Source organism: Lycium barbarum, chromosome 12 (assembly GCF_019175385.1).
Source record: "Lycium barbarum isolate Lr01 chromosome 12, ASM1917538v2, whole genome shotgun sequence".
Lineage (NCBI taxonomy): Eukaryota > Viridiplantae > Streptophyta > Magnoliopsida > Solanales > Solanaceae > Lycium > Lycium barbarum.
The window spans coordinates 58,299,615-58,321,403 of NC_083348.1; the positions used below are offsets into that span (position 1 = coordinate 58,299,615).

Genomic DNA, 21,789 nt, shown 5'->3' on the forward strand with positions numbered 1-21,789 from the left:
TATTATAAATTTAGTACTTGCGTTGAACTTGGGCACTTAACTAGTTGTATTTGAGATTTTGAGTTGAATTTCATGCTTGGTATGAGTCTTGGATGTTGTAGCATGAAAAATATTCTTTTACTAAGTGCTTGATGAATTCTGAAGTGTTAGATTTAAATCAAAATAGGTGATGCCCATTTTGTTTTTATAATTGAATATTTACATTTATAAGGAGTTTTTTTATGATATTCTACTATGTTAACATGTCGTGTTTTTATGATAATTGAACCTATTTTCACTAATAAATTATAATCATTATGTTTTAAATTAGTTTCTTACAAGCTTTGTGGGATACTTGAATTCTTTATTTATTTACTTATTTCTTTTGTTTTACTCGTGGATATACTGTCAATTAGTTTTACTCTTGAATTTAGTATTTAGGACTATTTTATAAAAATAGTTTCAAAAAATATATATTTAACTTAGTAAGTATTGATTAGTTTCAATCAGTGTTTTAAAAGCCGTTTTCGGGGCGAGCCTCGGGGCGGGGCATATCAAAAATGCCCCGGGGCGATGGTTCGAGGCGAAAGTCTCAAAAGGCGTACGCCCAGCAATTCGGGGCGTACGTCTGGGTGTTTGGGGTGAGTTTTTTGTTGTTGGGGCGTGTGGGGGCGAAAGCCCAGAAAACTTCTTCAAATTAAAATAAAATTTGTTATATAAGTCCTCAATATAATGCCCAAATTCTCAAAAGTCAACTACTAATTACTCAAATATTTTAAAAAGGAACCGAAACATTAAATTTAAACGTCACGACCTTTTTTATTGCTAGAATGCCTAGAATATTTTCTTTTTTAATTATTTATCTTCTTTTACTATCTCAAAAAAGTAGCCAGATTTTTTTTTGGCGGAGATGGAGCCCTTAAACCCAAGCCCTCACTTGTGCTTGCACACAAAGCCCTTAAACCCAAGCCCTCAGTTGAGAAACAAACAACTCTATACACTTCCCTTGGATCTGACATACTACCATATTTTGGAATAACAACAAACGAAGATGTCTGTAAAGGTGTTGAATCCAAATGCAGAAGTGCTCAACAAATCAGCAGCGCTTCATATGAACATCAACGCCGCCAAGGGTTTACAAGATGTTCTCAAAACCAATCTTGGTCCTAAAGGCACCATCAAGATGTCAGTTGAACCTTTTCATTTTTACGCACTCTACAATTTTTACTATCTAAATCTTTCTTTAGAAAATATTAATATACAACAATATACCTAGTAAATGTATCAATCTTGTATAAAATATTAGTATTACTATCGGGTGTTTATGCACAAAGTGTGGGCTACATGGCGTAAATATTTCTCAAAAATAGACATAGAGCGTAATTTTCCAGAATATCTTTGTCTTTCTTTGGGAAAATTACATTGTATGATACCTGGGGGAAAGTATTTACCCGGTTTAGCTCATATTTTGAGTTTGTTACCTGGTTTAGCCCATATTCGTGTATAAACACCTTTTATACAAGGTTGTTACATTATGTATAATGCTTTCCCCCCAAGGTATAATTTTGTATAATATTGCATATTGGGCTATGTGGCGTAATATTTTATGTTGGCTGTATATTTTTGCAAAATCCCCCCTTTTTTTGTTTTGTCAGAGTCTAATGTTACAAAAAATTGACAGGCTTGTTGGTGGTGCTGGTGACATTAAGCTCACTAAGGATGGTAATACGTTGTTGAAAGAAATGGTCAGTTTATATCATTCCTGTTCGCATTTACATATGATTTTTTCGTGACCTTACAAAGAAATGACTAGTTAGGGGGTAAATCGAACAACTGAAGAAAATGATGCATACATTAGGGGTGTAAAATGAGAACAACTCTTAAAATGCATGACCTGTAGTACATATATGGTCTTGAAAAATACTCACCCGCTAAATAGCGATAGGCCCAAGGTGTATTTTTCCAATATTGTATCATAACTAGACTTAATTATGGCGTTTGGCTACTTAAGGTTGGGCCCCTCATGCTAACTCCAAGCTACACATATCTAGTCCCTGGCATGCTGGGACGCTTAGAGTTCCACATCGGTTAAGTATATGAGCTGTTGTCTCTTTATATGGTTGTTGGCAATAGTCAACATTTTAGCTAACTTTTGATGGTCAACTTGGGCCCGAATCGGAGTTACCTTTTCCAAATAAGAACTTTGTCCGTTTTAACTATTTTATTTTGTTTTTGGGTATTTTGCTTCTTGATTTTGCCTTCTGTTATCAAACACGCTGAGTTAATGTTGCTTGTGGCATCAGATTTTGTGTTAATGTTGTCACTTAGCAGTGTCCTGAAAAATTATATTTGCAGATGCAGGGATAAGTCTGGAATTTAGGGGATTCCTACTTTTAGAGAACTCCTAGTTTGTTTTGAAAGAAAAATTATTGAGTAGTGACTAGTGAGTACTGAAGTGAAATAGGCTAAAAAAGGAGCGGAATGGATATAGATGATTCTTATGGCCAACCGCAACCAGTTTGGTATTAAGGCGTTGATGTTTCTATTTTGTGTTCAGAGAAGTCAAGAACAAGAATTAATCTTTTCATGTAAGTGGAAACTAGGTCTTGTTACAAGATTAATGTACATCTCAATAACCAAAGCTTGTCTTAGTCTCGCTAGCATATCACCGCTGACTTAGTTATTACTGCTAAATTAAGAATATTATTTGAAGATAAGATTTTGTCCTTGCGGTGAATAAATGGAAGATAAATGTTATTGCTCTCAGGTTATTGATTTAACTTTTTTGAACTTAAAAACTGCAGCAAATTCAGAACCCAACTGCAATAATGATTGCTAGGACTGCTGTAGCTCAAGATGATACTAGTGGGGATGGTACTACATCTACTGTGCTTTTCATTGGGGAGCTCATGAAACAATCTGAACGATGCATAGATGAAGGTTTGTCATACATATATACTTTTCCAAGCAACTTTATTGCCTTATTTTTCCATTCTACATCCGTGATTCTGGAAAAGAAAAACAAAACAAGGAACTATGCTGCTCTTTTTCATAAAAATAGCCCTCGAGCTTATTGAAAAGAAGAGAAAAAAATTGAAAGAGAAATTCTCAGAAAGGAAAAACATTCAATGACAAATTTCATTCTTTTTACTCACTATTTCAGTGATTCAATATTGTGCGGTCCATATGAAATCCTATGCATGAGTATCTCCTTTGGGTTAAATTAGGCAACCAATGCTTGTCCCTTTCTTGCAGGGATGCATCCTCGTGTGCTAGTTGATGGTTTTGAAATTGCAAAAAGAGCTACTCTACAATTTCTTGAAAAATTTAAGACTTCTGTAGTGATGGGTAATGAGCCAGATAAAGAGATATTGAAGATGGTTGCAAGAACGACATTGAGAACAAAGGTTTCTTCTGCAACTTTAATTTAATAAAGATTTTGATTCTGCTGTTGATTCATTCTTCCTTTCCTACTGGTGCTAATGCCAATTTATTGTTTTGACGCAGTTGTATGAATCACTGGCTGATCAGCTGACTGACATTGTTGCGAATGCTGTGAGCACCCACTCTTATAAGTCTTCAAATTTTGGTCCTTATTTGGCTAGTTCCATTTTTTTTTTTTGTGACATGGTTGTGGGATTTCACTGGGTTGTTGTTGTTGTTGGTATTCTGGGAAGAGGGACCTGATTTTTATCATGTTTGAAAGTTAGATGTATCGGCGGTCTCTGAAGGGAGAGAGTTCTTCATTGATCTATTCAGACATAACTCCTGTAATAGGAGAGAAATACACCTAACATTTAATCTTGTGATGACCCTTTTTTGGGTTTGGTTGTTTTTTTTTTTTGGGGGGGGGGGGGGGGGGGGAGGATTGATGATGCACGATGGACTATATTGGTTGTTTTCTGCATCATCATTCATTACTGTCTTTGCAACTTGTATACGTGTTTTTATGCCAGACCTGTCAATAAAATTTCACTCTTTGCAACTTTGTGCCACAGGTGCTCTGCATTCGCAAGCCTGAAGAACCTATTGATCTTTTTATGGTTGAGATAATGCACATGCGTCACAAGTTTGATGTAGACACTCGTTTGGTATGTAAATTGCTACTCTTGGCCTTTCCACATTTTGGTTGACATTTCTATAAAATGACAATGGTAGTGAAAATAGCTGCCAGCTATTGACAATGATAACATCACTAAGCAGAATAATGAACATCATATTCTGATTAGTCAACTTCTGGACTGGAGAATCAGAGTTTATATATTTCAAAATTATTGGTGATTCCGGAGCAGATGCTACTTTTTCACATAAAATTTTAAATGTATGAACACTAGTTTAATTACCTCTTTCTAAGTTTAGTGGATAGTAAAATAAAGAATTCTGTCTACCGAAAATATTTTCATAAGGTACACTTTTTTTTTTTTTTTGAAGTTGATTTTATTTAGGATGGTGTAGATGGAAAAGTATGATCAGACTTAGTCTTAAAAAAGGAGAGAAAATAGGTCAGTACTTAGGGTAGAGATAGTCATAGACAGTGAAAGATGCCTATATAATAAACTTAGGCTTAATTGGTCAGAATAAAAAATTGAGCTGATGAATATTCTAACTGTGTTGGAGGTCTTGAAGACACATTAGCATGTGGGTTAAGGAAAGAGATGGTATAATGGATATTTATTGCATGCAGCCATGTAATTTTCACTAAGTATGCCAAAATGCCTAGATGTGGATGAACCTGTCCTCACTTCTGCATGATACTTCGTGCTGCCATATGAAGACCAGAAAAATCGGGCTTTTTTCCCCTTCATCCTTTTGCTCAGGGGGTGGGGGGTACCGGAGAAACTGTCATGCAAATGTTTAATGTGTCACCTCATTAATTCTTGTTGTTGTTAGGTTGAGGGTCTTGTACTTGATCATGGTTCAAGACATCCAGACATGAAAAGGCGAGCAGAGAACTGCTACATTTTGACTTGTAATGTCTCTCTTGAGTATGAGAAGAGGTAATAGTGTTAATCCAGATTCGCATTGCGTAAGTTTACTTCGTCTTGAACTCTTGATGTGTTCATACCATTGATCAATCTTCTTCTTTCTCAGTGAAGTAAATGCAGGCTTCTTCTACTCAAATGCAGAGCAGAGAGAGGCTATGGTTACTGCAGAAAGGCGTTCTGTTGATGAGAGGGTGCAAAAGATAATTGACCTAAAGAACAAGGTATGTTGTGCAGTTGGCTATTTGGCATTGCTCGATTTTAGTGTGAGAAAATCTTAATAACGTCCAATGCTGCTGGTTCTCTGCAGGTTTGCGCTGGAAGTGACAAGAATTTTGTTGTTATTAATCAGAAGGGGATTGATCCTCCATCTCTTGACCAACTTGCTCGGGAAGGAGTAAGTTGTAATTGCTCTCTTTATTCAGTCTATAGTAGCTGAATCATATACTCTACCAAGCTTGCGACCTTTTTCATTTTTGGTTCTCTGGTTGCTGTGCTAGCACTTTGTGAACTAATTAGTCTGTTTGGTTATGCTTATACGGCTTGGACTTGTCTTAGTAAAATAGAGAGAACTGCTTAGAATCCCTTTAATTCCCCCTCTCTTTGTTCTTTTGTTAGCTGTACAAAGAAAGGCAGGGGGCCAGGGGCTTAGTGGTAATAAAAATACTTGAATGGATCCTAAAGACTCCAAATATCTTCATGAGGATCAACAAAGACATTTTGAAACTCGTGGAACTTATCATGAGCTGCGGTTTATTGCATAAGCTCTGTGTCTTTAAAAATCACTTGTTTTCAACACTCAAAAAAGGTGCTGTGGGAGCATGCAGATGTGCTCGCTTTATTGCACAAGTTCTGTGCCTTTCGGAATAATTTGTTTTCAGGACTCAATCAAAGGATCCGCTTACTCCAACTTGTTTGGGACTAAGGCGTAGTTGTTATTGTACTCAATCAAAGGATCCATTAGAACAAATGCAATAAGCTCTCTCCATTTTTATTATGTGCAAGAGCTTGACTTGGTAGAAATATTGAGGAACGATAATTTAACTTAGTGACATTTTATCCAAGGTTTCCTGTTTCCTAAAGTACTCTGCTCAAGCACCTGAATGCAAATGCAAGTTTTTACACCTTTAGCTCTTTCTTTTAGCAATTTCCTTTCTTGGTTAAATGAGAAGAGTTTGGCACCTTTCTCTAATGCATTGTCACAACTTACAACAGAAATTCTCATTCTGTTGGGACATTGTGCCATTTAGTACTTCTGGATCTTCTTTCCCAAAGTATTTTTTCTCTAAAACTAAAGATTGCAATTTGAACAATTAAACGGGAGGTTGCAAGACGTAAATGGATGACATGAACATAAAGACTTGTCTGTTTTGACTATCTTAAACATTTTATATAATCATACTTCTTTCATGTTCTAGATAATCGCGCTTCGAAGGGCAAAGAGGAGAAATATGGAACGTTTGGTTTTGGCTACTGGCGGGGAGGCAGTTAACTCTGTTGATGACCTAACTCCTGAGTGCCTTGGCTGGGCTGGGCTGGTCTACGAGCATGTTCTTGGTGAAGAGAAGTATACCTTTGTAGAAAATGTCAAAAATCCTCATTCCTGTACTATTCTTATCAAAGGTACTCTTAGGTGCTTAATTTGTTCGCCAAACCATTTTCCTGATTAATTGTATTGTTTGCTCTCGTGTTGCTTATCATCGTTGTGAGCTGGAGAAGTAGATCTTAACCTGCAGTGCTGTTTTCTTTACAGGTCCTAATGACCACACAATAGCTCAAATCAAGGATGCAGTTCGTGATGGACTAAGGGCAGTAAAAAATACCATTGAAGATGAAGCAGTTGTACTTGTATGTTATACTTTTGCCAATATAAACAAATAATTTTGTTATTTGATCAGCAAGATATATCTGTGTGATTCCACATGAAAGCTCCTTCACATTATGTTTGTACCCTGTTTGTCTGTTTTATGCTGCTTGTTTATCTTGGATGACCAAGATTTGCATGCATGGGTCTTCACCTAGGGCTTTAGTCTCGTGATATGTGGATTAGGCGCATATCATAGGTTCGAACTATATTGCAGTTGAAGTGTGGTATTTAAGTGGAAAAGGGTAGAGAGGTGGGCTGATTTTCCACCGAGTTTCAAATCGTGTGCCACCGGTGCTCAGGGATTTCTCGGTTATCAAAAAATGTATGCATGCACAGGAACACGGTACGGTTTATGTGCGTATATGGCTAGAATCATGATAATCCTGTGCATTATTTGTGATCTTCTCAGTTTGGGCTAATGAATTGTTAGTGTTTTGTGTTGAACACTTACAGACAACGATGTACGGGAAGGGGAGGCCTTAATGACTTCATATCCAAAGTTTTTCCCCCTGATTAATGGTGGTTACAGCTTCAACAATCAATCAATCAACTCTGACTCCAAAACTAGATGTGCTGCAAAATTACTGAATTTAAATTTGCATGCCTACATCTGATTATGGAATTTAAGCTTTCTTGCTGTTTCAAGTGTTGAAGGACAATTTACGTTTGTAATGTGACAATGAGACTATGCATTTCCTATTCCTAAAGTGTCGTCTTGAATGCTGGCTTTCAGGGTGCCGGCGCCTTCGAAGTTGCAGCTCGACAACACCTGATTAACGAAGTGAAAAAGACTGTTAAGGGGGTATGTATATGGATTCATCACTGTCCACTACTTCCATCTGTTAAGTATCTACAAGTACCCTATCTGTCTTCTCACACTATTAGTTTGTCTCGACAATATATGTACAGCGTGCCCAACTTGGAGTGGAAGCTTTTGCCAATGCCCTCCTTGTTATACCAAAGACACTTGCTGAGAACTCTGGCCTTGATACTCAAGATGTGATCATTTCTCTGACGGTATCTAGATACTATTCTAACCCATCTTTCGTGCATGCAACGATGGATGCTTTAAATCAGTGTCTTTGTAACATCTCAACTCTTTTCAGGGAGGGCATGACAACGGAAACGTTGTCGGACTAAATCAGCACACTGGAGAACCTGTAGATCCACAAATGGAGGGGATATTTGATAATTATTCCGTGAAGCGTCAGATTATTAATTCCGGGTATGTGGAAACTTTTCATTCATTTTTCGTTTGCTGTGCTCTGTATGTGCATGTGTGTGTTTTATGCATTGTTTAAATTGCATCAACTATGTGGGAAGTTCCAAGGTAGGGGTAAGGTCTGTGTGCACTATACCCTCCCCAGATCTCACCTTGTGGGAATATAGTGGGTATGTTGTTGTTATGTGGGAAGTCCTTTGCGGTGAGCATTGGTCATTTCCTGGAGTTCGATATCTCTTGTTCTTTGGTATCCCTTTGCTTTTGACAATCCCACAAAAGGGAGAGAGCCTTTTGATCTTGTTTTATGTGTCGAATTCTTAATACTTTTTTCTTTTTCTTTGCAGGCCTGTTATAGCATCTCAGCTGTTACTTGTCGATGAAGTAATTCGTGCTGGACGAAACATGAGGAAACCAACTTAGCTTTGTCTGTCTGAAGGTACTTCTTAACAGATTTTCCTATAGTTCACATCTTGCAATTATTTTGGAGTTATCTGGGGGTAAAACTGAAGCAAGCAGAGATGAAATAGGTGTGGGGAGTATTGAAAATTTTGGTCCGGTATTTTTGATGTTTGATTTTTTCAAATGTTATACTCCTATCAAATACCATACCTTTTGAGGTGGTTTGCTTTTTCACCTTTTGATTTCAGTTTGTGCAATTCGATAATTTCGGTATTACTTTTTAAAGTTATATCCTATCAATCAAATTTTGAAATATAGAATTATAACTTGTAATCATAATTCATGAAACTGATTTCTCAAGTTTGATAATTTGATCAAGCAAAAAAGGAAAAGCAATTAAAAGAAAACAAATTAAATCAAGTGCCAATGATGTTTCATTCTAAAATAAGCTTATTCTTCATTTTAAAGGAAAGTAAAGCAAAAACATCAGATATATTATTATCAGAAGCCAAACGTCATGAACTATCAATTTTAAAATGAATATGTTTGTCAGCCATTCAAAAGATTAGAATTAAGGTAATAAATCTTACCTATTATGGTTAACACTAAAGGAGATTGCATAATAACTTGCGGTCGGAGCAAATACTTCTATTAGCACTAACAGATACGCATGCATGGAAAATTGTTGAGGTTTTTGTAATCATGAAGAGACAGTGTGTTTGCTTGACAGGACAGGACTGGCTCAAGCCTAAGGCATTAAAGCGATTGCTTTAAGCCTAAAAAATAAAGTGTCCAAGTGGATCAAACCATTTTTTCTTTTAATATTTGAATTATTTAAATATGAAGTTATTGACCTTCTACTTAGGAGTGAAACAATGAGATCACCCGATGAACAAGTTCTTAAACAAAACATGTACGAAACTATATATTTTTTTTTTTAATTTTCAAAACAGATTGGTAAGAATGGAAATTATTAGGCGATAAGAATTTTGAAAAAACATTATGGAAACTTAAAATATTTTTTTATGCAACAATATATTTCGATATGACATTCGTATTTCAATATTTTTCAAATGTAACATATGCTGTATCGAATACTGAAAGTTTTAAAAGTTTCTACGCACCATCCTAGTAATGAAATACTAAGTTTTTCAATTTCCACTTGATAAATTCAACTTTTACCAGATTATACAGACTCCGAGTGGAGAGAGAATCATGTTTTAAGTTTGTTTGTTGTTGACAAGAGAAGGTTATCTGAGAAATAACAAGTTGATTTGAGCCTAGCTTTGCATATTATTTCCTCCATGACGCAGGAAACAAGTCAAATGTACTGAATTCCATTTCCATGGTCGTGAAAAATGAACTCGTCAGCTTTTGTTGTCCATAGTTTCACAATGCCGGGATTTCATTCTTTTAACATGTCCTTTGCAGAACAATTGGCATAAAGGAGTTATATCAATCTAAAATTGTGAAAAGATATAAGGTTTATACTCATCTTTTCCTTATGAATGTATAAGGTTGATGTCCTCGACTAGGAGGTTGTTTGCGTGGGGGTAGATTTGTTAAAAAGCCCCTGGCAGTTCAATGTGTAACAATTGCAAACTGCAGTGCAAGCAGATGCTAATGGATCTCTTAGATGGACAACTATTTTTAATTTGACCATAAAATGCCAGTTGTGTATTGAAAGCTGTCAACTAGCTATATCCCTTCTCGTGAAAGATATGATCTTAGGAGGCTTTCGGAAACTGATCCAATGTGTACCTTTGAAAGCTCTTAGAGGTTGATCCAAATTTAAGTTTGATCAATCCATATTTTGTATTTTTTGCCACTAAATTTTACCGTTAAATTCATTGAACTTCTAAAATTATGAACTCTTTTAGTAATTTATCTCATACATACGCACAAAAGTTCCTTACTAACTGCAAACGTTCTTGATGACCTTTATTTCTGGTGGGCGTTAGGGGGGAGGGTTTTATCTTTCGCACTTTTGATCCTTGTTGTGATCGTGATCACACACGACACATTTGCACATTTGCTATTTTGTGCTGGTCTTTAATTTTTGTCCTCAAGACAATAATTTTTTTGAGGGACATAAGTTTATATTTGGGTTCACATCATAATATGCCACAAGTTATGTCGGGCCCTTAAAAAACTTATGCCCCACCAGACATAAGTCTTTTTTGGGCGGATTGCGCTTCAAAGGCACTGGTCTTTAATTTTTGCCCCTCAAATTGTTGTTCTTTAATTTTTGTTCTTCGCCTAAAAATTCACGGGTTCCGGGCTCGAAACCCTGCTCAGTTAAAAATTTTAAAAAAAAATTCGCAAGGCAATAGTTTGAATTCGCCAGACAGAGTTTTGGATTCGATCTTCCTTAAGGCAGAGTTTTGAATTCAATCTCTGCCTTAAGGTAGATTTGCCTTCAGGTGGCAAACTGTTGAAGGATGTAATCTGGTGAAGATATGCTTACAATGGTGGAGAAGACCAGCAACTACGCTAACGTAGATGGTGTTTTCAAATTTCATGTCATGCCATCTTTTATTTGCTGGCAACCATGGAAAGTGAAGAAATAAAATTGAACATGGAGAGTGGATGAGTTTTGCAGCAGTTTAATATGATATTTTAAACAAAGACAAATGGCTGAAGCAGTTCTATAGAAACAAACTACGTGCATAAGCAATTCTGTATGCTTTAAATGTGTTGCTGCCTTATAAGGGTAGAGTTTGCTACCTAGGCAGCAGAGTTTAGGCAAAAAGTTTGCTTAAGACAAACCTCTGTCTTAAAGCTTAACTTTTGCCCAGAATTAAGCCTATTCGAGCAAAGTTAGGCCTTAAGACAGAAATTTGTCTTAAGCCTAATTTTGGGTAAAAATTTGCCGTAAGGCAAACATCTGCCTTAAGGCTTGACTTTTGACCGAATAGACCTAATTTTGCTACAAAACGCTGCCTGTGACATTCTTTTTTTTACTCAGAACCTCAAGGTATTAGGTGAAGGACAAAATTAATGACCAACAATTTGAGGGACAAAAATTAAAGACCAGTGCCTTTAAAGCACAATCGTGCAAATGACCCGACATAAGTTTGATTTCGAAGATCAGCCCATTTGAAGGGCAAACTGTGCAGTTTGCTGTAGTTCTTTCATGGTGATTCTTTTCTCGCCAACTTCATTATGGTTAACTTGTCTCCAAGAATTGGCGAAATTGTGACAATTCTCTCCATAGCTATTCATGACTATTGGCTACTGACTAGTCATTAAAGGCTTGTGTGCCGTGTCTGCTTTTATACAGGTTTAGTTAGATTCGTCAGATCTAGTATGTCTTCGACATCATTGGTGCAAATCAAGTACGTTGGCCAATTAAGTTATTGGTTTAACGATATACTTGAATTGTCAAACTAAAGAAAAAAAAGATATCATTGGAGGAAGAATTCCAATAACTTTCACAAGTCAAGGATGCATGAAATACCACCAGAAAGAAAAAGAGAAGGAAGAGCGAGAACAAAGCAAGCCTATTGATGCCGGTGGTATTCCTTTGAAACATGACTCAAAACAGCTAATCGACTCTTTCAGAACAAATCAAAAGATAACTTCAAACACACACAAACAAGAACTGAACAAAAAACTAAAACAGCTAAGTCGATGCCATCAGCAGTTGCTGTTAAGCATCTTAAGTTGACCAAAAAAAAAAAATCGTTGGCAAAATTAACAAAAACAGACCACAATAAGAATGGCAAACATATTGAAATCGGCACATAACACACTTCACAGGGGAAGAAACTTGTTATTCTTGCCAAAGCCCAGAAAAGCTTGCAACTTAATGGCACTTGAACAAGAAGATGAAAGCTTGCAGGTACTTTTACTTATATAACATGTCCATTATAGATATAGTTTTAGATCCAAGACTATTCATCCACTGTGAACGAAGGCATTGAATTACTCCACATGGCAAGATAGAAAGTATGTCACACGGATTTAGAAGAAAGAAGATCAAAAACAAAGTATAATGAAAACTGTAAGAGGTCAAAGTGGACTCTGGTTCATCCATGTCATTCATCAAACTCATGCATGTGATCTAACAGATAGTTTGCAGCCAGCTCCTCATTTTTGTTGCATGCAAAAAATACTTGCAACACCAAAGCTCGATCGAAACCCATAGCTTCAAGCTGTTAAGATCAACACCACAAAAGCAGAAACGGTCATGTCAAAATAATATTTCATGTCTGCTAAAGCTCAGTGAAATATATATCACAGCTGGATAAGTAAAATTTGGAAGACCGAGTAGACATCTATCATAATTCATTTCTTTTTCAGCAAACTCACAGCTGATATATCCACAAAATTGATACAACAGTAAAATTGTGATATACATTTCACTGAGCTTTTACTGTTGCATCAGTTTTGTGGATAGGTAGGGAAGACCAAAACATACGCAACTTTTACTGTTGTATCAATTTCGTGGATATATCAACTGGGTTTGCAGAAAACAAATGATAAAACAGACCATCAGGTTCTTCCTGGTAAATCACATGTGATGCAGCATGAGACTACCAAGTTAGAGCAGCCATTCTTGCTTACAGGTTTGAGTGGATTCGCTACAGAAGTCATACATTACAGGTTTGAGAGGATTCGCTTAACTAGATGAAGAGCAATCTATTTTTATGAGCTATTGTGTGAAACCCACACGAGCAAGAATTTTTCATGGAAAAGTGGTAATGAGGAAGCAGCAACATCCCTCGCGTGTCGTGCAGGGTGCAAAATGGTGTTAATGTTTTTAGGCACCCAAAGGTGAGGCTTAGTGGTCTGTGAAATGAGATGTAAATCATGGGCGACAAGGGTTCAAATTTTGGTGAAGACTAAAAATGATTTCTTCCTATTTGACTAAGTCTTGGCGGGAAAAATTACCCGATGTTGTGCTGAGGCACTGTAGGTACTCGGTCGAATAATTGAGGTGCACGAGATCTAGCCCGACCACCAGTATAATTTAAAAAACAAAAGAACACATGCTGGCACGTGTCGCCTAATGTTTTCCACAGATTTACCATTTGGCTATTGATATGAGGAATAAAGGGCACTAAAAAAGGAAATTCCAGATAAATATGGTACAAAAATTGAATGGTTACAAAAATTGAATGGTGTACCAACTAAGTAACTCATTCACATGGCCATGTGGTTCAGAAGCATATAAGAGCACTATGGTTCTTGGGAAATGTCAGATCTAAGGCAGGTAATGGGAGAAGAATATCCTTTTGGAATGATATATGGATATGACAGAGACCGCTCAAAGAGCCTTTGCCACAGATATACCATTTGCCTCTTGACCGTGATGCTAAGTTGTGAAAGAGCCTTTGCCAATGATTTACCATTTGCTCCGTGATGCTAAGTTATGAGATTACTCCGCCGAAGTAGTATGGCAGCTAAGGCTAAGAAGAAATGTAAATGCTTGGGAATTACCTACGCTAACTGATCGTAGAGGTAACCCAGATGAAAGAGAAAAACTTTGGTGGATTCCTAGCAGTAAAGGCTATTTCTTGTGAGACCTTACAGAACAATTCATGTGGGGGTGAAAATGTCCGGAATGGCAAGGAATGCAAATCTGAGAAACAATGGTCTCTTTCTAAGGGGACCTCTTTCACATGATTTAGCAGCCTGCCAATCTTGTTCTACACATGATAATATACCAGAAAAGGGTTTCAACTTATGTAGTAGGTGCTACATGTGCAGGGTAGAAGCTATGGCTTCGTATTACGTAAGGGAAGAGTATAATTCCGACTACATGCAAAGGCAACAGTGATCACTCTGAAGTCCCCCAATACACCCCCCCCCCCCCACTCATACAGGAAAACTGTCATGAAGTGACCAACTCTAACTGAACCTGAAACCATGTGGCACAAGGTAAAAGATATATAAAGAACCTACTCGTTCAATAGCCTCACGCTCTTCAGGTGTGACAGTCACAGCTTGTGGTATAGCCCCTGCCGGCTGCCCGGGCACATTCCTGATAGCACCACATAGTGACAAAGTCAGCCACACATACAGATACGAAATGTCAAAGAAGGGGTTTGGGACAGCTAGAAGCTAAAATTACTGTGCCTCATGCATCCAGCTCCCTAATTCAAAACAAGAAGTTCACTTCATCAAAAAAATTCAAAACAAGAAGTTCTCACCCCTCCCCCTCAACAGGTTCATTGATGAGGCGCAAAAAGTCAGCTTGATGTTCTTGAATCATCCGCATCAATTGAGGATTTTGCTTACCCAACTCCTGGAGCATAGGCTGCAGAGTAAAAAAAAAAAAAAAAAACTGTCATGGTTCCAGAAAACATTTGTAAATGCTTTGATGCAAACAAAATTAAAAGCGCGCATGTGTGTGTGCGCGCACAATACCTGCAATATCTGTGGGTTTGCTTGCACCATTGCTCGAAGGGCTTGAAACTGTTGACGGAAAAAAGAGGCTATAAAATTATGATTACAAATTAATAACCAATTTTACAAAGGCAGGATGTGCACCTGGGGACTATTGCTTAAGAAATCTAAATTTCCAGCTCCAGCATTTGAACCCACATTTGGAAGGCCCTGATGGTAAATTTAGGATAATTTTAGCATATTGAATAACAAGTGAAAGCACAAACTTAATTCTCTAGCGAATCACCACCTGAGGAAAGAGGTCCAAAGGATTAGCATTTGGCCCACCGGACGGAACTGCTGGCTGTGAGGCCTGAACTGGAGGATTTACTGCCTGTCCGCTGGCAGGAGCGGCAGGTGCAATTTCTGCTTGCTCAGGAATACCCTGAAAAAATCAGTGTACTTTAAAGTCAATAAAAAGAAATGACTATAGAAGCCAAGAAAATACTTGAATCTAGCATAACACACAAGCACTAACTGCCAGCAGAACTTGAACATTTTCTTACTTTTGAACTAACTATATTTTCTGGGCAAAGTAACTACAGGAGAATATGAAGCTTCAGGGAAGCTACCATAGAAGGCATCTGATGCGTTCTATGCACAAAGTAAAGAACAATCAATCAATTAGCTCCACCTCAATCTCAAACTAGATGGGGTCGCTATATGAATCCTATATATCCGGTTATCAATAAATAAATCATCTATATCCATCCGCTCTACTCGAGTCTATTTCATTCAAATACTAAATAATTTGCCTTCTAAAAGCTAGGGACCCTTTAAAACTACAGGTTCTTTAAATATTACACTTATTTCTTCATGAAGTACAAATCTAACCACACTAAAAAGAGTCATGGCATACGTAGGACCTAGTATAAGTATAACAAGTAACAACTAAACCTTAGTGGCTTAATGCAACTAGTTGGTGTTGCTTGTATGATCCTTGGCTTCCATTATATTCCGTTCTTAGCTAAGAAAAAAGAGGAATTGTTTAAGTATGGTCCCAAGGTCACAACATGAAGAATGAGGATAAAGCCAAAGTGAAAAAGAACATGGAAGAAAAAACACCTCAAACATAGCAAAAATATAAGCCAAGGAAACAAAAGAGAGAGAACTTGGTCATTCAGGAAAAGAGCAGCAGTAATATGATAACACAGTAGACAAAACAATATTCAAACAGCTGAACCCCCAAAACATGAATAAATTCTCCTAACCCACAGTTAAGGAGACTTAGAAGTGATTGTCAGCCAAAACTGAAAAGTACTAGAGATGAGTAATGGAGTCAAGAAGATTTAAGCAACCATAAACTCACGGAGTACAGGTATTCAATAGCTCTCTCTGGATTGTTAAATGCAGCACGTAGAGCACGCACAACAGTATCCCTATCCCAACTTCCACCACCCATATCAAGAATTTGTTGAACCGTAGCTTCCAAGGTATTTCCAGCAACAAGATTTGATGCCGCTTGGCCATACACATCTGTCACAGGACTGTTTGACAAAGAAAGTAAAATAAAACATGACCTAACTAATCACGTAGCATCACCAAAAAGTAATTTTTTAGTCCAAGATATCATATGCACTCACTTAGCAGTAGCTGGCGCAGCAGCAGGAGTAGGAGCAGACTCAGGAGCAGATTGTGCACTAAAAAAAAAAAAGAAGCAGGAAAAGCTTAAGCTAACTAAACCACAAACATAAAAATTCTTCCAAGTATCTTCCAGCCACCGGCAACAGTAAAAAGTTGTGGCAAAACAGAAACTCACGGTGCCACATTTGCCGCAGGTGCTTGAGCTGCTGTTACTGTCTGCGTAGATTGGCCTGTGGATGTTGCAGGTTGGGCCTAACCAAACAGATATTATCAGCTCCAAAATAACCATTCTAGATTCATACAATCACCTTTAAATGGTTCACAACATAAGATGTTACACTTCAAGTGCCCCAGAATAGCACAGGTAATATAATAATTTCACAAGCCTCAACAAAATCATTCTCTATCAGCGCATAGTTCAGCTACGAAACTCATAAACCAAACGCGCGTCTCCACATTACAGGTGTAGGTTACAAAAAATATCTGCACTCATCACATGTTCTTCACAACAGGACAACATCATAAGGATATCATCAGCTCCCAAATAACCATTATAGATTCATACAATCATCTCCAAATGGCTCACAGCATAAGACGTTAGACTTCAAGTGCCCCAGAATAGCACAGGTAATATAATCATTTTACAAGCCTCAGCAATACAAGCCTCAGCAAAATTACTCTCTTTCAGCACATGGTTCAGCTACAAAATCCATAAACCAAACAATATACAAGTACAGGTGTAGGTTACAAAAACAATCATCATTCATCACATGTTTTTTTCTGCAACAGGACAACATAAAATATACAAGGAACGTACTTATCAGATCAACAGTATATATATATGTGTGTGTGTAATTTAAAGGAAGCTGAACTCAATCTCAATCATCACACCAGAAACAGATATAGCCAAGTCCAGCAATGGAAGAAAGTGCATTAAAGAAGCGCAAACGAAAAAAAGAACTTCCAGCAAGCAATTAAGCTCTCACCGAATTTGAAGGTGCTGGCTGTGTAGCTGAGCTTCCACTTGTTGAAACCTTATTCTACAATGACCATGGGAGGACAAAAATATGAGATGAACCGTCATCAGCAAAAGAAACAGAAAAATCTGTATTCATACGGCTCATGGCAGCATGAAGTACCCTCAAAATCATCTGGGAACAATAGCTATTTCTAACCGAACAATAGAAAAGCTTTAACTACTTTGAAGAATTGGTACCTTGGAAAGCATTACAACGACAAAACTATTTTCAGCAACTTTGTTTTCCTCCAATGTTGTAGTGTCCTTGAGAACTTTACCCTGGTGGATAAGCATCTGCTGTGCAGCGGGGTAGACATCTTGACCTTGAGCTGTTTCTATGCTTTTCTTCACATCAGCAACCTGAATATTTATTATATGGACCACATCAGTTTGTGCAACAGAGGAAAAAGAGAAGGAAAAAGGAAAGAAAGAAAGGTGACGAGGAAATTAAAAACATGAGTGAGATCAGGGCTTTTTGTTTAGAAGTAAAAATGAAGAGATCAACACTTGCAATGCTGTTCTGATTTTTTTGGTTGCTAAATTTACTCTATTTTTGAAGAAGAAAGGGTGTATACATGTGATGTATATAAGGAGGACTTTAACTAGGGGAGAAATATAAACAGCAAAAGGCAAAATTAGGAAGGTAAAGTAGCTGTAACTGCTGCACAAGCTCTTCAACCATGCCTGCACACTATTGTTTGCACTAAAAGAAGGTAATGGTAGCCACAAAAAGAAAAAAGGAAAAAAACAGATATCATAGAAAAGCCAAACAGAAAGAAAAAGAAAAGCAACGCAGTCTTCTGGAATTCGCTGCATGCAGGAGGTTTCATCATCCTCATGGCATTGATGTACTTCTAATTCTCTTGAAATGTTGGCGAGTAACTGTAGCTTCAAGACCACAGGACCAAACCGAATTGCACTCATGAGGGCCTTAATAGGGAAGTGGGCCCTATAAAGTGCTTAAAAAGGGAGGTCTTGGGCCTAATTCAACCCCAAAAGCTAGCTTATGAGGTGAGGAATGCCCAAAACCATATAAAGAGATAACAGGCCTACGCCCATGACTAAAATTTGGAGCGTGGAAACCAAAATATAGTATAAAAATTGGAATGGGTACGACCTCGATACTATGCTAAGCAAATGGACTTTCGACCAAACTCAATTCCAAAAATAGCTTATGACGTGAGGATTGCTCATAACCATATAAGGAAACAACAGTTTACTCTCAAACAATGTGGAACCCTTAACATCGGAACCTTGATATTTGTTGATCAATGAATATTATGAAGAAAGATTTTCCAGAGAAAACCCTCATCATTACTCCTCTACTCTAAGCTATTATTTTTGATAAGTTAGAATTTAGAAGTACTCCTCTACTCTAAGCTATCAAAACCCCTCCATTTGAGATGACAATCGTATAAATGTGCCAAAAGATCATCAATTGATTAGCCAGTTGCCAGAGTCTCCATTCAGTCTTATCGCCTAAGTGACACCATTTCTAGATACCGCTACACTTTCGGAAGGGCAACGTTTATTTTCTTTAAGATAAAAAGAATTTTTTAAGGAAAGTGAAGACCTTGTTAAGACGACAGCGATGTGTCCACAAGAAACAAAATCAGAAATTAAAGAAAAAATAAAAAGATAACTCTAAGTGCCTACGAAAATCTCTAAATGTTACCTCAAGAACAATCTTTTCTTCTGTCTTGCACCATTTATTATATCACATATATGTGAATGGTGTACCGCCACACGGTTAATGTTTTCTGTACAAGTGCACCAATTAAATTTTTTAATAAATCTTCCAACTCCTGCGCCCTATTAAAGAGGTAACGTTTATAATGGGCTGTTCTAACAGCCCATGCTCAGAATTTTCTGAACAATAGGAAAATCTCTACAAAACGTTTAGCATAGGCTGTCGGACAGTTATCTACAAAGCAGGAAAATCTCAAAAGCCATTAACCAAGCAAGCTTCGATTCTGTATCCCCTTCTAGATTCATCAGAAGCACACTTACACTTTTCTGTACAGTAAGATATACGAGCTTATCGTCCCCACCCATGAGAAATGTGTCTGAATTTGTCAAGCCTCTTCAAGATAGATGCAAGAACGGTTGCACCCAAGGATGTGACCTAGTGGTCAATGAAGTGAGAAAGGGAGATCAGGTTTCGAAATCCAGCGAAGACAAAAAAATGTATTATGTGATTTCTTCCCTTCGACCTAAAACTCAATAGGTAGAGTTGCTTGGTATCTATGTTGGTGGGAGGTAACAAGAATTTGGTGACTTAGTTGAGGTGTGCACAAGCTTGCCGGACACCATCGTTATAAGAAAGGAAAGATAGACGCAAGAACGGCAAAGCAGGGTAAAAAATAAGTTGGTTTTCTTTCTAGAACGTAAGAATCAGCCCCTTGGATAATACATATTGCCTTTAGCAGGATACTACTGTTTCCCAAAACGTAGTCAACTCTCTCCTTCGAAAAGATTCAAAATTGAACAAGAGAAAAACGAGAGAGGAGTCCTGACACCACCCAATCGACAATCGACAATCAATCACCTTGCCGACAGAAGGAAAGATTCTTTTTTTTTCTTTTTTGTTGTAGAGGGTAAAGGAAAGTACTGACTAGAAGGGAAGATCCTATTTCTACCTAGATCATTTTCTTTCCTATTCCTACGCAAGTTTTTTTTTTTTTAATGACATGGGAACCCGCAGCAGCTACCCTTCGGGTGCGCACAGGGTAAACTATTCCTACGCAAGTTATGATATCACATAACTGACCTAGCACTCAAACAGAGATAGAGCTGAAACAGAGAAACTCCATCAACACAACCAATGGCTCCACTAACATTAGAATAAACAATTAAAAGCGCTCCCAAGTCCAAACCAAATAGAAAACACTCCAAACTACCCTTCCCAAGAAAAAACAAGAATTTGTTTCCTTAAAAAATAACGGACTTGCACCCAAGCTTCCACCCGTTAAACTTATGCAGAAAATAATAATTTGAAGCATTCCTAGCAACCAAGGTTCTGATGCAGATAGCCACTAAGCAAAATAGTATAAACTGGAAAATCCCGAACAGTAGCTGCAGGTAATTGCTCTTCATAGTGCTTATATAGGACAGTACAGAGTCTGCTCAATAGAAAATAATCATTCACCCGAATCCAATTCTACTCAGCACAAAATTACTTAGCAGCATTCTATACTATCAATTCACGAATCAAAACAACAACAACATCAATATTACTCGAAACAACCACCCTCCCAACCCATGCGCCATTAGAATCTATAATTCGCAAACAAAGCTAACATTCTGCAGCTTTCATCAGGTTGCCACTAACTTTGACTCGAACTATATATAGAGTTAAATTTTCCACATTCATTACTTCAGGAGTATTCAGATATTTGCTCTTCATAGTGCTTATATAGCAGGAGAGTATAGAATCTACTCAATAGTAAATAATCATTCAACTGAATCCAAACCCAATTCATAAATTTACTTAGCACACTGTCAATTCACTAAATAAAAACAACATCAATATTACTTGTTATAAAAACCCTCCAAAACCATCTACCTAAAATTCGCAAATGAAGCTGCCACTAACTTTGACCCGAACTATACATACAGTTAATTTTTTGTTACAAGTCCACATTAATTACTACAGAGTGACAGTCAGTCACTTTTTTTAGTAATCAGTGACTTAAATCCCTAAATCCACGTCCGCCGCTTGGAAACCCTAATTTAGACTCCAATCGCTGCTACAACAACTCAATTTCATAATTGCACAAAGCTTTCACAAACATAAAAACACGTATAAGATATATAGGGAGAGATCGATTAGTTACTGTTTCTTCGGGTTTCACTTCGATCTCGAAGTGCGTGCCTTTCAGAGTCTTCACAAAAATCTTCATCTCCAAACCCTAATTTACACGTGTCCGTCCACTTCCGTCACCGGCAACTGCAACGTCCGGTCACTGCCGGTGTTAAATATGTAAACAGTGTTTACGGTAAATTTTGCAGAAAGAAGAGTCTTAAGACCGTGTAAAGGGTAGGTAATGTCTTTATCAAGGCATTATATACCTGAAAAGGAAGGGTAATGATTTGGTTACCGCTGGTTCCCTGACAGCTCACAAATACACCAATAATATGAAGACACGTCAGGTACACCGCTGTTTCATGGATTACGTTAGGTAAGTTTTGACAAAGGCTCACTCTAATGGCTGAGAAAAGACATTATTTGACCCTTGAACTTGACATGAAAATTCAGTTTGATAACTAAACTTAATTTGTATTTACTTATCCTCTTAATAACTTTCATTTCAATTATTTACTACCCTGAAAAAATAATACCACT

General features: G+C 37.4%; 2 protein-coding genes across 4 annotated transcripts; one reads left to right on the top strand and one right to left on the bottom strand.

The window, feature by feature from the left end:
- The first annotated feature begins 916 nt into the window (after positions 1–916).
- On the top strand, positions 917–10,129 carry LOC132621950 (T-complex protein 1 subunit zeta 1). 3 transcript variants are annotated; one of them, XM_060336431.1, is made up of 16 exons: positions 917–1,164; positions 1,661–1,724; positions 2,784–2,919; positions 3,235–3,386; positions 3,487–3,534; positions 3,978–4,070; positions 4,870–4,976; positions 5,071–5,185; positions 5,272–5,358; positions 6,380–6,584; positions 6,715–6,809; positions 7,562–7,630; positions 7,738–7,845; positions 7,935–8,053; positions 8,395–8,486; positions 9,763–10,129. In XM_060336431.1, the coding sequence occupies exons 1-15, from the start codon at positions 1,031–1,033 to the stop codon at positions 8,468–8,470; spliced, it is 1,608 nt and encodes a 535-aa protein (XP_060192414.1). In that variant the 5' UTR covers positions 917–1,030; the 3' UTR covers positions 8,471–8,486; positions 9,763–10,129. The 3 variants fall into 3 exon arrangements, with proteins under 3 accessions (XP_060192414.1, XP_060192415.1, XP_060192413.1); XM_060336432.1 differs by having other exon boundaries at positions 9,881–10,129; XM_060336430.1 differs by lacking the exon at positions 9,763–10,129 and having other exon boundaries at positions 8,395–8,683.
- A 2,145-nt stretch (positions 10,130–12,274) lies between these two features.
- On the bottom strand, positions 12,275–21,500 carry LOC132621665 (ubiquitin receptor RAD23d-like). Its single transcript, XM_060336004.1, has 12 exons — positions 21,281–21,500; positions 17,643–17,804; positions 17,413–17,466; positions 16,602–16,678; positions 16,426–16,482; positions 16,152–16,329; positions 15,093–15,227; positions 14,948–15,013; positions 14,825–14,872; positions 14,608–14,714; positions 14,360–14,438; positions 12,275–12,606 (listed from the first exon to the last, which is right to left on the bottom strand). The coding sequence occupies exons 1-12, from the start codon at positions 21,344–21,346 to the stop codon at positions 12,490–12,492; spliced, it is 1,146 nt and encodes a 381-aa protein (XP_060191987.1). The 5' UTR covers positions 21,347–21,500; the 3' UTR covers positions 12,275–12,489.
- Between the last annotated feature and the right edge of the window lie 289 nt (positions 21,501–21,789).